The sequence below is a fragment of the Lissotriton vulgaris genome, chromosome 6, assembly GCF_964263255.1.
Source record: "Lissotriton vulgaris chromosome 6, aLisVul1.2, whole genome shotgun sequence".
In the NCBI taxonomy this organism is placed as follows: domain Eukaryota; kingdom Metazoa; phylum Chordata; class Amphibia; order Caudata; family Salamandridae; genus Lissotriton; species Lissotriton vulgaris.
In genome coordinates, this window is record NC_141694.1 from 1183893027 (window position 1) to 1183906910 (window position 13884).

Here is a 13884-nt window from a genome sequence, read left to right on the forward strand (position 1 = left end):
GGAGCACCTCCAAAAAGTGGCTGAGTGAAATCTACAAGATTTCACTCAGTCACTTTTAGGCCAATGCTGCGTCAAAACCCTGCGCCTGCTTGAAGCAGGCGTAAGGCTTGACGCAGCATTGGACAGATAGGGCCCCTCAGAGCATTGCTGGAGCTGAGTCGCGCTTGCGTCGCAACTCCAGCAATGCGCCGCCTTTACGACACAGATGCGTCATGCATCTGTGCCGTTTTTTGCCCCATGGTGCGCCGCATTGCACAATCTCATGAATCCAATGAGTCATGTGAGCTTTGGCTTTCAATATCCTTTTTATTTTTCTCTTGTTACACAGACAATTCACAAAGCCCTGATGAGGGTTCGATCACGTTCTGCTCGAACCTGAAACGCGTCGGCACTGCGCAAGAGCATAGTAATACATTAAATGTACCCATGTCAATGAATATTGTACAAGCTCTTGCACCCCCTTTGTTTCACTTCGCTTTGGTGGTTACAAAATAGGCATTTATATGAAATTATGAATCATCAAATGTGCTAATACATTTTTGCTCTGTGTTCCTTATGTTTTTCATTGATTGTTGTTGTTTACCACTGTCCATTATTGTATGTATTTGTTTAATTACTGTGTTGATTGTGTGGGTTTACCCCTCTTTCTCTGCTTTTCAAATTATTTCGTTGAAAAAATTTACAAAACAACATGAGTTGCTGGTATAAATAAATGTACCTTCACACGTGTCATTCAGTTACATGTGCTTTTTTGAATAAGTTGTTCATCTTTTGAGGTGTGGGCACCCTCCATTTTTCCTGCATTGCAAATGCGGCGCACCATGGGTGGCGGAGCTGCGGCGCACAATAACTGGCGCATCCCTGGGGATGCGCCAGTTATTGTACATCTGCTCCTGTGTTTTTTGGTGTGCGTGTTTGTGCTTGAGCACGCGTGTTTAATTCTCTAGTGAGGACTTGTGTGTGTGTTGTTTGGGGTAGAAAGAGTCCATTTGTAAGTATTCTTTTCTAAAAGCATATCTCAGTGGCTGTCTGGGACGTTGGTATCCGTGAGTGCAGTTATGGGAAATGTACACGGGAACACATTGCACAGACATCCCCTGCGTCTCTTTGTGCATCAACCACGTGTGTTGTTACTCACACTGTGCAATCCTCGTTCCTCGGAGCTGAAGAGCCTGTTCCTCACTCACAATACAGTGTGGTACTGCTGCAGATACACTGAGCGTCAGGGTCGGCCTTTAACCTCTATCATCAAACACGGGCCCTTGGGTGGATACAGTGCAGAGGCAAAGGGGAGGGGGGGGGGAGAATGGACGAAAAGAATAAGAAACAAGAAACAATAAAGAATTGACAGGTTGAAGAAAAAGAAACGAAAATAGAAGTTTTTAGAAACGGATGCAAAGGAAGGGAACGCATAAGTGGAAGGGATGGGAGACGGGAAGGCATTGGAAGAAGGAGGAATTAAGGATAAAAATGCGAAAGGAAGAAAGGAAAACAGCGATTTGAAGAGCGCTGGAAGAGATTGAGAAGAAAGGAGGGAAGGAAGCAAGGCAGTAAATGATAAGGCAGAGGTAAAGAGCACGAAGGGAATTAAAGACGAATGAGTATGTGAAGAAAATCTGAAAAAACGTAAAAGAGGGATACAGAAAGAACATACACGTAAAGAAAAGCAAATACAGCCTGGCAGGAAAAAAAACAAAATCGGTTTTGAAAAAAAATCTGTGAAAATCTAAAACAGGTGACTACCAAACAGAAAGCAAAGAATTAAACGAAAAACGGCGAATTAATAACGCGATAAAAATTGAGAAACAAAGACAAATAAAGGAAGAGACTGGTACTATCACGAATAGGAAGCGAGAAAGGGTAGCAATAAAAAGAAGGCCTGAACTCAAGAGAAGATGGTGAAGGAGGTGGCAGGTAAGGAGGGACTAACCAATACGGTGAACCACGACCTTCGCCACCCCGTTAAGTTTAATGTGCCTTCATCCATTATTTATATAAAAAGATCTTTTGGTAGGCAAATTCATGGGCACGACGTGTTGACCTTGCATTTTGTGGTCCTGGGAGGTAGTAAAAGAGGCATAAAGGGCAGAGTAGGTTTTGCCAACCCATCTGTATAGTGGGGACTTTATCACCTCAAGGCGGTGACCACCTATAGCACAAACCCAACTTGTTTGTGCTACACAATAATTATGTAGCCCATTGGTCTGAGAAGTTGTCCCTTGAATTAGGTATGTGCAGGGGCACTGGAATTATGAAATGTTGCAGCTGCGGCTCTTCCCGCATAATTATGGACTTGTTTCATTTGGCACATATTCTATCATCTGCAGATTTTAAGAACAAAAAATGATTTCTATCTTAAATCGATCATAAGTTACTAACCACACAGTGACACTGTCGAAGCGCAGTGGAAGGCCTCTTGCAAAGGTTGACCGGTCATCTTTCAGTTGCTGACTGCTTTATATTGGTGTTAAACTGTTAATAATTAAAGTGACGTCATTGCCCAGACAGAAATGGCATGTGTAAAAATTATAAAATAATAAAGTAACACTATCAAAATGTGCCTATTATACATCCTTTTATTACAGCATAATTTATTGAACACTGCCACATAATTTGGCCCTCTTCTGCCACATAATTCCAGTGGCCCTCGAAATATGTCCATGAGCACAACAGGATCAGTACTCACAAGCTAGGTTAATTTATTCTCTCAGTGATTTGTTTTTGTTCAAATTGTCTGTGGTCTCTACAGCTAGATGCACACTCTTTCTCCTTAAATTTGGTGATGATCTAACAGCAATAAACACCGGACCACAACTCATCTGAGTCTAAAAAGACATATTATACAAAACACTGCATAGTGAGCTACTGACTCGACCTCCGCTATGCACTACAGCTTCATTTATAAGCAGAAGTGAATGTTATCAACACAATCTCAACGCAAATTAAACTTCAGAAACTGAACTTCACACAGTTTTTGCCATGTGGGCCACTGGCTCCTTTAGTCTAAGCTAGTTTTGAGCAATATATTCATGGGTAGATGCACACAGTAATTTTAAATTGCAAAAACCGGTTAAGATTATGTAACAGGGCAATTGCAACTCTTGCTGAATCAGGTACAGGAGGAGGTGTGAAATGAGACACCCCCCTCCCTATTGGTGATTTTAAATGAGATGCGTTAATGGTTTGTGATTGCAAATGTGTTTGAAAACGGTTGATCGTTTACTGATCTCAGAGTTTCGACAGTGGTTTCGCAGCAGTCCCTGTAGGACAGCTTCGCATTTGGAAATAGTGTTCTCAAGTATGGAAAGAGCAGGAAGTGCACAGAGGACCACTGCCTGTGCATTGAATGCCCCCTAGTAGGGCTTTAAGTGGGCCGGGTCTCACCGGTGCTGAGCACCGGCAGTTTTTTTTTAAGACGGCCTCAAAACGGGTTTCTATCGGGCTCTGTTTTATTTTTCGAGCGTTATAGAGAAAGGGAAATCCTTTAAAGAGAGTTATTTTCTCTCTGTAATTCCCTTCTCTTATTAAAACTAAGGAGCAGCAACATTCTCGTGGTGTCAATAGGGCTTTAAGTGGAAGCTTTTTCAATGAAATATGCAAGTAATAGTTACTGCTTATTTATCTTATGCAGCTAACAACCATTGACAAAACCAATAGTCTTGACTTCTAGTAGGTATGATTTTACGTGCTGTATCATTTATCTGGATGCAATGACAGAAACAGCAAAATACAAGTCGGCTGGCAAGGCATACTATGCTAAGCACAGATCTTTAGCTTCGGTGTTTTAAGCCACGCCCTTAATTACATTTTCCACGCCCCTTTGAGAGACCCCACAGATGTTTAATCCAACTTAAAGCCCTGCCCCCTACTAATGTTTTCTCAAACAGGATTTATTTTTTCATAAGCAGCGCCTCTCCCCTTTTGGTGGACACTAAAACTGGCCTCGTTTCTGAGAGAGCAAACACAGGAATGGGAATATGCTATCCCTTGCAGGCATCCATCTCTGCCTTCGCAACCAATCACAGAAGGTCGTAAAACGTGACCTAATTAGTATTACTTAGGCAGGTCTTATATTCGAACCCCCAGGAATGGAAACTTCCAATTTGCAGTTAGAACAGATGATGTAACATGAATCGCATTCAAATTTGTAATACATTCCTAGTGCAAATTGTACACCCCTGATTTGCGAGTGGAAATAGAACATGTGGTCTTTGTTTTTTAATCAGATCACAGGGAAAAAAAGTCTTGATTGGGCTATTTTTCTACATTAGCCTGAATTTGCACAATAGTCAAACATTACGTCACTGGTCTCACAATTTGCAAGGCTGAACAAATTGGCCCGTTGCAAAAAATAACTGGACAACTTCAGCTGTTAATTTCTGTATTCGGTCACTGAGAAGTCAGTTTTGCTCTGATTGTGTGAAGATCCCCCAATAAACAGGTAATTCAAACAGTGTGGAAAAAATGAAAAATTCAATGGTTTGCTTTACTATTGATGCAAATTCATGTTTGTATGACAAATGCTCTTCTTATAAAAGAAGTTATTTCACGAGAATATGTATCCTTTAGAGGAATCCCGAACACACCGCATCACTATTTAAGGACAGTTATATTGATTTAAAAATGATCCCTAATAAGAAAGGTATGTAGTAAAAATGTACCTGACAGCATCATTTCAACTCTAGAAATAAAAGGTGCTATTGGAAAGTGGAGCCTCACAAGAGAAATACTGAATAGAAGATTTAAAACCCCGATTAAACTAGCCAAACCTATTATTACAAGGCGTGTGTATATGCAGTGGCCTAATATTATTTGTTAGAGGCCAACAAACACCCATTGCCCAGGACTAAAAAATGAACCTCTCTGCTAACATTAACAGGGGCCCTTAAGACTTGATTTTTTCAAATGTAGTTTATTTCAGTAAACATGCATTTCTCTTTATATTTATTACTTTAGGCGCCTAAATGATATTTTATGGAGTGCATGGTATACACATATAAAATACATGTTAAAAAGTGGACTTGTTTTCTGTTGAGTGTAACATTGTACACACTTTACACAAAATGTTTCACTCTGGAACGTACATTGACAAAAGTAGTAAAATGGAGTCCATGTACTTCCACGAAAGACAACATTATTAATTGTTGTTAAATAACAATTTGTATAAACATATACATATAGCTTCCTTTTTAAAAAACTATATATTTTATTGGTGGCCTTTTTTCTACCAGGTTTGGTTAATATGTTTGAATAGCTAGATAAATTATGCCACTGTGTGACTTTATTCACTTATAATGGATTATCTTGCTGGTTTGTATTTCATTACAGCATAAATCAATCTTCCACTCTGAATATATCAAGAGGTCGTGATCATAATGTAATAAGGACTTGGGTGTGCAAATTGTTTTAGCACTAGAAAAACTAGCGCAATTTGCATCCACGCCTTACTCATTGTATAGGTTTTTAACAGGAGACCCGCAGATAGCTAGTGTGGGATGCACTGAACTATGCTCAAATCCATAGCTAGTTATAGCATTGGCGACGAGAGCTATTAGGCAGAACCTGGTGACTGAATCCTAATTTCAAACGTAGTTAGGTTTGGATGTATACGTATCTTCGGGAAGGCACTAACCTCTGACTTTCACTGATGCAACCATACGCAACAGGAAGACGGCGTAGTCGTAAAATCTACGTCTGACGTACATGCAGATTTCGTCCCTCGTCTCTCCTTCGCTCTCTGTGGTTAAGCCGTTCAACTCAACTTTTTTTGTGTAAACTGTGGCCTCGTCGTGTTTTCATATTTGAGGGCACTCTGTGTTTATAACATTTCTTACAGAGATACTGGGGTGGGAGAGAGGGGTCACAAGTTCATGCGTTAAATGCCCTGGCAAGGTTGTGCACCGGGGCTGCACCAAAGTAAAGAAACGAACAAAAAAGAATTACAGTTGGGGGAATACAAGCATGATAAGTCGAAGAGCGATCTAACTCGATTTTCATCCTTTCTGAACTGAAACAACCTTTAATGTTGGTATCTACATATGTGTTAATCCAGTTCTGTGCTTATAACAGGCTTTAAAATATATACTTTGATTTTATAAAACTCCATGCATATTTGTTTTTCAGCGACAAATTCTTAAGCGATATGTAACTGGACATCGCCCCCTGTGCCACACACACAGGTATCGACGTGAGCCCGTGGAAACAGGGAGTGCCGTGGAGCAATTCTGACATGTAAGGCTTGGATGAGCAGCATAAATACCCGGAGACATCCTGTAAACAGTGCGGTCATAACCCCGGAACATTAAACAGCGAAGCTGGGCCTGCTGCATCAGCCGAGTCTGGGCTAGGAACGGGGGCGCAGGGCCCTAGTGCGCTTATCTCCCTCCATGCCTCTCTCTGTTTATTCCAGGGTAATCTCTGCTGCTCTGCTCCCCCGCCCACTACCAATGGGCAGTTTCAGACGAACGCGGGGGGGGGGGGCTAAGTCACACCCACGGCTGCTCCACTTTGTAAGTCTCCAAGAACCCACAAACTGAGCACATATGAGAACGGAGAAATAACCAAGATCACACAGTGTTCGATCAAGGGGGATACCAGGATGAATTGTAAACGTGTTTAGCGGCTCAGCTGGCATTTTGGGGCCTTGATATCTCCTCATGGTGCCATGTTCCACGGACGTCCACAGAATGTTTTGTCTAAAGAGCCAAAAGTGATGATTTTGGCAGCAGACAACCCTGTCTGTCTCAAACGTCTCCTCCACAATCTTTGGGTGGTTGAAGCCCACACCTACCTCTCGTGATCACATTAGACCTAACAAACCAACCGACTTTCTTTGGGGTCGTTTGTCCATTGATACATGCGAGTGCAGATCATTAAAAAAATCTCAGTTTTTATACCGTTATGTGAAGAAAAATACCCGCCTTTCGCCCGGTACGTGGATCTAATTGAGGCCAGTGGATGGAGAAAAACCTCCCAACTCACTCACATCGACGGTGAAAGAGAGAGGGACAGCCTCGTGCTGCGAGCCTCAACAAGCAGCAGACTTATCTCACTGAGTGCTATACCACTGGGCGTGACTCTCACGCCTTGAAGTGCCATCACGCACGTGAATGTCACACTAGCACTCTCAATAATTGGCCATCTAGAACCACAGCTCCTGGTATTAGCAATTGTCGCTTTAAATAATACAATTGGAATTCATGAAACTTTTTTAAGCATAATATTTTTTTTTCTGTTCTAACACTCCACGTTTGCTCTCCCTCACATTTCCCTCATAGAACCATTCCAGGTGCTACAATGTTCCACTGAAGTCATCAAAATGTTACGTTTCAAAACACAAAGTGGAGTGTTCCGCGGCAGACCCAATGTGTCAATCACAGAAGTCGTCCGGCCAAATAACATAAACATCCCTCATCATCTCAATTTAACAACTACTCCTCCCATAATTCGCCCAGGAGTCCTGCCATACTGCATGCTACGTGAGTTGTTTTTCCCTTTGTGCATTGGGCTTGCGCCTTACGCAAACCGTAATTTTTTTATTTATAAGGTGGACCCATGAGAAAATAGAAATATCCAGTCTCATTGTAAAAATTGCATTTATTCAGAAAATTAACTTGTTCGAGGAAAATATATATATTTATATATCTTTGTTGTGCATTTATTTACAACTGTGACTATCAAAGTCAACTCTATTCCTAGGAATCTACACTTGACACGCGCGGAACTGTACATTTAGGAGCAAAGCGCTGCGAAGCTCTCGGGCCAGCGAGGCTTAGGCAGCGAAGGCGGCGCTTAAATATCCGGAGGTCTCTAGGCACATTGTCACTTCCCTCGTGTACAGGTGGCCTCCTTGAGGTGCGAGCGGATCCTGTGGTCGCGGAGTGCCTGTGAGACACAGGACACGGTTTACCCAAGCTCCGAGGAGAGTCTGCGGGCTAGTGCTTTTTTGGGCGGGAAAGTAACAAGGCACGACGGGTCAGGAGGCCGTGGGTCCACAAAGGCGGCTGCTGCTTCCCATTTCTTTCAGGTCGCTCTCCGGCTTGCCAGCCACCATGAAGGGCCAAGTCTATGGGGAAAACAGAGAAAGAAAATATGAGCGTTGACAGGAAAGCCTGACCCCTCGAGCCTCGTGCGTTCGGTGTAAGAGTCACACCTTTGACGTAGTCAATAACTGAGCATATGTTTAGCACGTTTGAAAAAGAATTAGAAAATGACTGATTCTCACACAGTGGATGGAGCATAGTTTCATAAGCTGAGTGTACCACGTATACCAACCTTACAGCGCATTCTCCACACAACAAAGAAAGCGTCACATTCTAGGGCACATTTCACTAAGGTAGCGCGAGTCTCACAAGAACAGTCTCTCACATAAGGACATAATCGTGTCTTTGAAGAGCCTCACACTTACGAATCTTATTCCAGTTCACCAACCACAAGTGCGATATTTTCACTGGACCCAACTGATGAAAAACTACCTTATGGAAAACTACTGTGGTACAATACGCTCTCTTATGCTAAATTTCATGACGAGGCACGTGTTACGCTGCGTTCCACAATTTCTTGGCCTCCAAGCACTATATGTAGAAAATCCCTGTTGTGACGTGTCAGTGGTGTACATTGGTTTCTCTTATTAGTAGTTTAATTCTAGAAATCCCTTAGTTTTTTTTCGCTAGGTCACATAGTCAATGTTTAAAACCATTTACTACATCTGCGTCCGGTGCAAACCGTTAACTGGCACACACTTTATATTTCCCAGAGTCTGAGTTGATACGCAAAGTCTTGCGTTCCCACGGTCTGTGCAGCAACATTTAAAAGAACACCAGACGTGTCTGTCTGAGAAAGAAGAACCGCTTGGCATGCACCATGGCAGTCCTATGTTTACTTCTGGGAAGCCTAGTCTCTCCTCTTAGATATACTGTGCGGTACTCGGCTGCGGTGATTGGCTGCAGTGTAACCTCGCAGAGCCAGGCCTGGTGGCATCCCACGTGCGCAATGGACGGTTTACAAGAGGATACAATTAACAAAGTCGTACAGGGACATTCTACTACACTTTACAGACTATATCAACACGAGGGGGAAATGCAGAATTAAATAGAAAGCGGAGGCGAAAAACGGCACTGGACACTATTGTAAACAAATCAAAGTGGAAAGCAGCTACGAGATGCGAATTGGAGCAGGCGGAGCCTCCAGCTCCACCTCCTGAGAAACAACTAAACAATATTAAAAATCCACAAATAATATAATAAAACGGACGCCCGTTGTCGACATTCGTCGATAACCGCGGCCAATTTGCAACAGTGCAATTAATCGAAGTGTTGACAACACAGATGACCATCAAACATGTATTTTTGATGTAGCGCTTCGTGCCGCTATTAATACAGGCGTAAAAAAACACACTATTACCAAATTAATAATACTCAATGTACCTAATTCTGAAGGACGAGGTGCTAGGATAGGATCTTGTGGCTTGCTCACTGTCCTGTATTAGCGGCGAGCGTTCAAATCACTGAGCTCTACTTCCGGCCACACACTTGACAGGTCAGATGGCCAGGCGTTGAAACTATGTGATATACAAACAGCTCTTTCAAATAGTAATTTTCATTTACATAGCACTTACTACCCCTGACGAGATGTAGAAAGCGCCTCCCATGAGTTAGAGATTGGTTCCTTGTGGAGGCTGGTATTTTACACAAAGTAAAATGTTTTCTGCTGCTGAAATGATACATTATTTGGGGATGCGGTTTGCTCAATGCTATTGCGTTCCTGGGGAAATTATTTAAAAAAAAACAACACATTCTACAAAGACTGTTGCTTCAGTATAATTGAATAATCATTGCATCTTGTTTAATTTGATTAACCACTCTACGGGTTTCACATGTTTTTTTTATATAATCGCATAGCAATTACAGTTTATACTGTGGGATTATTACACATATAATTGGAAAGGAAATATAATTGAGCAGTGCATCGTTTGCAATAAATGCAAAAACTATGTTCGAAAGGGTGGTCGACTTAAAAACACAAAACTGGAAGTGTTCATCGATTTCAATATTCTGATTAATGTGGAAGTTGCCGTTCATGAATCGGAATATGTAAATGGGCAGCGACATGATAGTAATTTATTTTAAATTAGCGCGATAAAACTAATATATATCTATGTAAGGAAGTCCGAATGTAAAGAAGAACGACGTGAGATAAATCTTCACATGCAGAAAAAAGATACATTTGTGTGCGGGGATGGACAGAAGACTACGGATCTCTGGATCCCCTCTCGGAGGCACTTCAAAAGTGTATATTATCTGGATAAATGGGCAGCAGTGAACGTTATTTATTTTAAATTCGTTTCTCGAACTATCACTCCAATCGAATTAGGCCTAGGCGTACACCTATGTATTCTGAAATAACCTATATCGCCCTGTGGCTGGAATTTATAGAAAACATTTAACAGCTGGGGTGTTCCACCAGACGCCCCTTCAGAGCACAGCTGTATATAAAGGTGTAAGAGCAAGGTAGGTCTTACTCATAGAACAGAATGTTTTACGACACGGAAACCAACATGGAATTCCACAGACATATATCGTGCGAGCACAGCTTATTGGTGTGTACTCGGGGGTGTGAGCTGCCAGCTTGTGACAGAGAACGGATTTAGTGGATATTAGTGCCAACCCGGAGGTGGCATGGCCTCTCCCTACCATGGTAGTACTCGACACACAGTTAAGCTGCCATGCTACATTATAACTGGATTATTCTTATGTGATAATTATCTCGATAAGTCATAACCGACTAAGCAACTGAGGGGCTTCACATATATACATGGATATGAATGTCGAAATCTATCGTTCTCGCATATGCTCATTCACAGGTGTGTTTACATAAATGAATATCCACTTTGCCCTCACGTATATACAAACATGTTTTCCAAATTACACATATATACTTCCAAAGTTGTCTGCTCCTTCACAAACATGCACAGTTACCAGAAAACTGTGCTAAAACTCAGCCCACCGCCCACAAACACAGCCTGAGAAAACAAGAACATTTATTCGCCATAGATAAATCCATAGATGGAGTGCATAACTTAAGTACACAAGCTTAATACACACACACACACTCACTGTAGAGACAAATAGTACGTAGGAAACATAACTGTGCACGCAGGCATATAACTAATGTATCCACATTACAAAGGCAGACACATACATAGTACACTCGCCTATATATACGTAAGCAGAGTACATACACAAATGAAATCCAGAACAAAAACACGCATACACAGAGTATACACATATGTACAATGTACTCAATCATGCATCGAGTTTACACAGAAAATATTTATACACTAACACATATAGAATGTGCTCATATATACATAGAGTATACACAGAGAATACATACTCGGATATAAATACGTAGAATAAGGACATATACAAAGTACAAAGGGATGCATTTCGAGTACACACATACAGAGCACATATACAGAGTATATAAAACAGATATAGGCCCACATGCATCATTGTTACATTTTGCACTTCCTAATTTGCGAAAAATAAGGAATCGCAAATTAAGAAGTGCAAAATGCTATGCATCATTGTTTTCGGTATTCATTTGGGATTCGGTAAAAATCGCAATTTTTACCGAATCCCAAATGAATACCGAATTCTTAAGTGCATTTTCGCAATTCCTATTGATTCCTATGGGCCAAAAGGCCCATAGGAGTCAATGGGAAGGCATCAGCAAATTGCGAGTGGCACTTTGAAAATTTCATGGGTGCAGGGGGGTGGGTCCAAAGGACCCCCCCATGCACCCCTGAAATGTATTTTTCGCATCATGTTTCACACACACATGTCCTAAGGACATGTGTGTGTGAAACATGAATGTAGAAAAAAAAACATTTGCAGCATTTTAAACACTTTTTCCAAATTTACCGAGTGGTTCAACCACTCGGTAAATTTGGCACCCTAATTGCGACTTTGCACTTGTGAAAGTAATGATGCATTGCTTTTAAGAAATCGCACATCTGCGACTTCTTAAAAGCACCCGCAATTTTAGAACTCGCAACAATGTTACGAATTCTAAAATTGCTTCATGCATCCCAAAAAGCACTTTTGCATTCGCAAACGGCCGATTTTAAGTAATCGCACCGTTTGCGACTACAAAAATGCTTGATGCATGTGGGCCATAGAGAGCCCACACAAAACATGCCACACTAATCAATACACAAACATTTGCAAACACAGCACACAGAAGAACGCATATACAAAGTACACTAACAGGCATTTAGAGTGCACACAGCGCATAAACACAAAGAACACACACATGCACACAGAGGCTGGGAGCACACACGTCGTCCAGCCCAGGCAGACAGGTGCCCTGCTCGGTGCCCGTACCAGGTTGACGGGGTGGACGTAGCCGTGCTCGTACTTGTCGTTGGCCAGCACCTGGCGCAGGTGCGCGATGTAGCTGGAGGCCAGGCGCAGGGTGTCGAGCTTGGAGAGCTTGGTGTCGGGCGGCACCCAGGGCAGGGTGGTCTTGAGGCGGGAGAAGGCCTTGCTCAGCACGCGCATGCGCGCGCGCTCCCGTGCGTTGGCCGCGTTTCTCTGGCCCTGGCGGCCCTCGGGCCCCGCCGCGGGGCTGCGCTTGCCGCCCGACTTCTTTCGGCGGCCCTTGCGCGGGGAGCCGCAGGGGGAGCCCTCGGCGCCGCTCTCGTTGGAGGTGCCGTCCATCTTCAGGGAGCCGCAGCCGCTCGAGCCCTCCGCGGGGTCCTCGGCGTCGCTCAGGGAGCCCGTGGACATGGCCCTGGAGCAGGGGCAGCAGGGGAGGGAGGGTGGGCGAGGCTGGCAGCAGCGACGGGCCCGTCGGCTCTGGAGACGGGACACACAGACAGACAGACAGCTCTGGAGCCCGAGGCGGGGACAGGAGTAGTCATCTATCGGTGGTCAGGGGAGGAGCGCGGGGGCGGAGCCCGCTGACAGGTGGGCGGGGCGATGAAGGAGGATGAGAGCAGCAAGAGGACAGCTACAGCCCAGGAGCGGATGGGTGTCTACAAGCTGAGGTTACGAGGCCCAGGGCGTGGTCCGGATCAAAGGGCGGGGCCTGGGGTTCCAGTGGGACGGACACCTCGATAGGGGCGGAGCTGGGGGACCAGGTCTATCGGCCGGATGAAATTGGGGATGCGATGAAAAGTAGCCTAGGTACGGGTACATTTTTTTTAATGTATTTAGTGCATTTTTTTAAAAGCGCGGACATTACCCGAAGGTGTCAGAGCGCTGTACAGTAGAACCAGTTACGTTACAAGAGAAAAGTGTTACACACAATAGAACATTACACAGATAAACAGGAGGCTTAAAAGGAAGGGTGCACAAACACAAAATCCAACACGGTACTCAAGGGCGAGGAATGTACAAGAAAACAAAATTACATTGATGAGCGAACTTCCTAGAGGGGCCTGCGAATGAACGTATTAGTAGCATAGGGGCTACGAGCACCCGTGGGAGAGTCCACACCACAGGTAGGAGACAAGTGGTCTAAATAGTAGAAAAGGGGGCGGCTCTACGAGAATGAGAGGCGGAGCCTGGAAGACCAGGGCTATGATGACCTGGAGTATCTACACGAGCACGGCCGAGCTAAAAGACCAAGAGAGGTGTTTTGAGGTTCAGTTCCGTTTTAGTTAGGGGAATTAGGACATTGCTTCCCTACATCAACTCAGCGCCGGGATACCCTGGTTTGGAGCAGCTGCTGCACTTTTTAAGCTTGGTTCATTCATTCGTTGATTCATTTATTTATTAATTCGTTCATTCATTCAAGGGGGAACGCTAATAGGCCAAGGGGTGTCTCAAAGGTTACAGAGACGGGACCAGGGGGAGAAGGGCATCCTTCAGAGTAAGC

At 43.5% G+C, this 13884-nt stretch overlaps 1 protein-coding gene across 1 annotated transcript; it reads right to left on the minus strand.

Moving 5' to 3' along the window:
- Positions 1–7576: 7576 nt before the first annotated feature.
- Positions 7577–12889, minus strand: TCF21 (transcription factor 21). The gene is made up of 2 exons (XM_086925368.1): positions 12387–12889; positions 7577–8065 (listed from the first exon to the last, which is right to left on the minus strand). The coding sequence occupies exons 1-2, from the start codon at positions 12789–12791 to the stop codon at positions 7976–7978; spliced, it is 495 nt and encodes a 164-aa protein (XP_086781494.1). The 5' UTR covers positions 12792–12889; the 3' UTR covers positions 7577–7975.
- Positions 12890–13884: the final 995 nt, after the last annotated feature.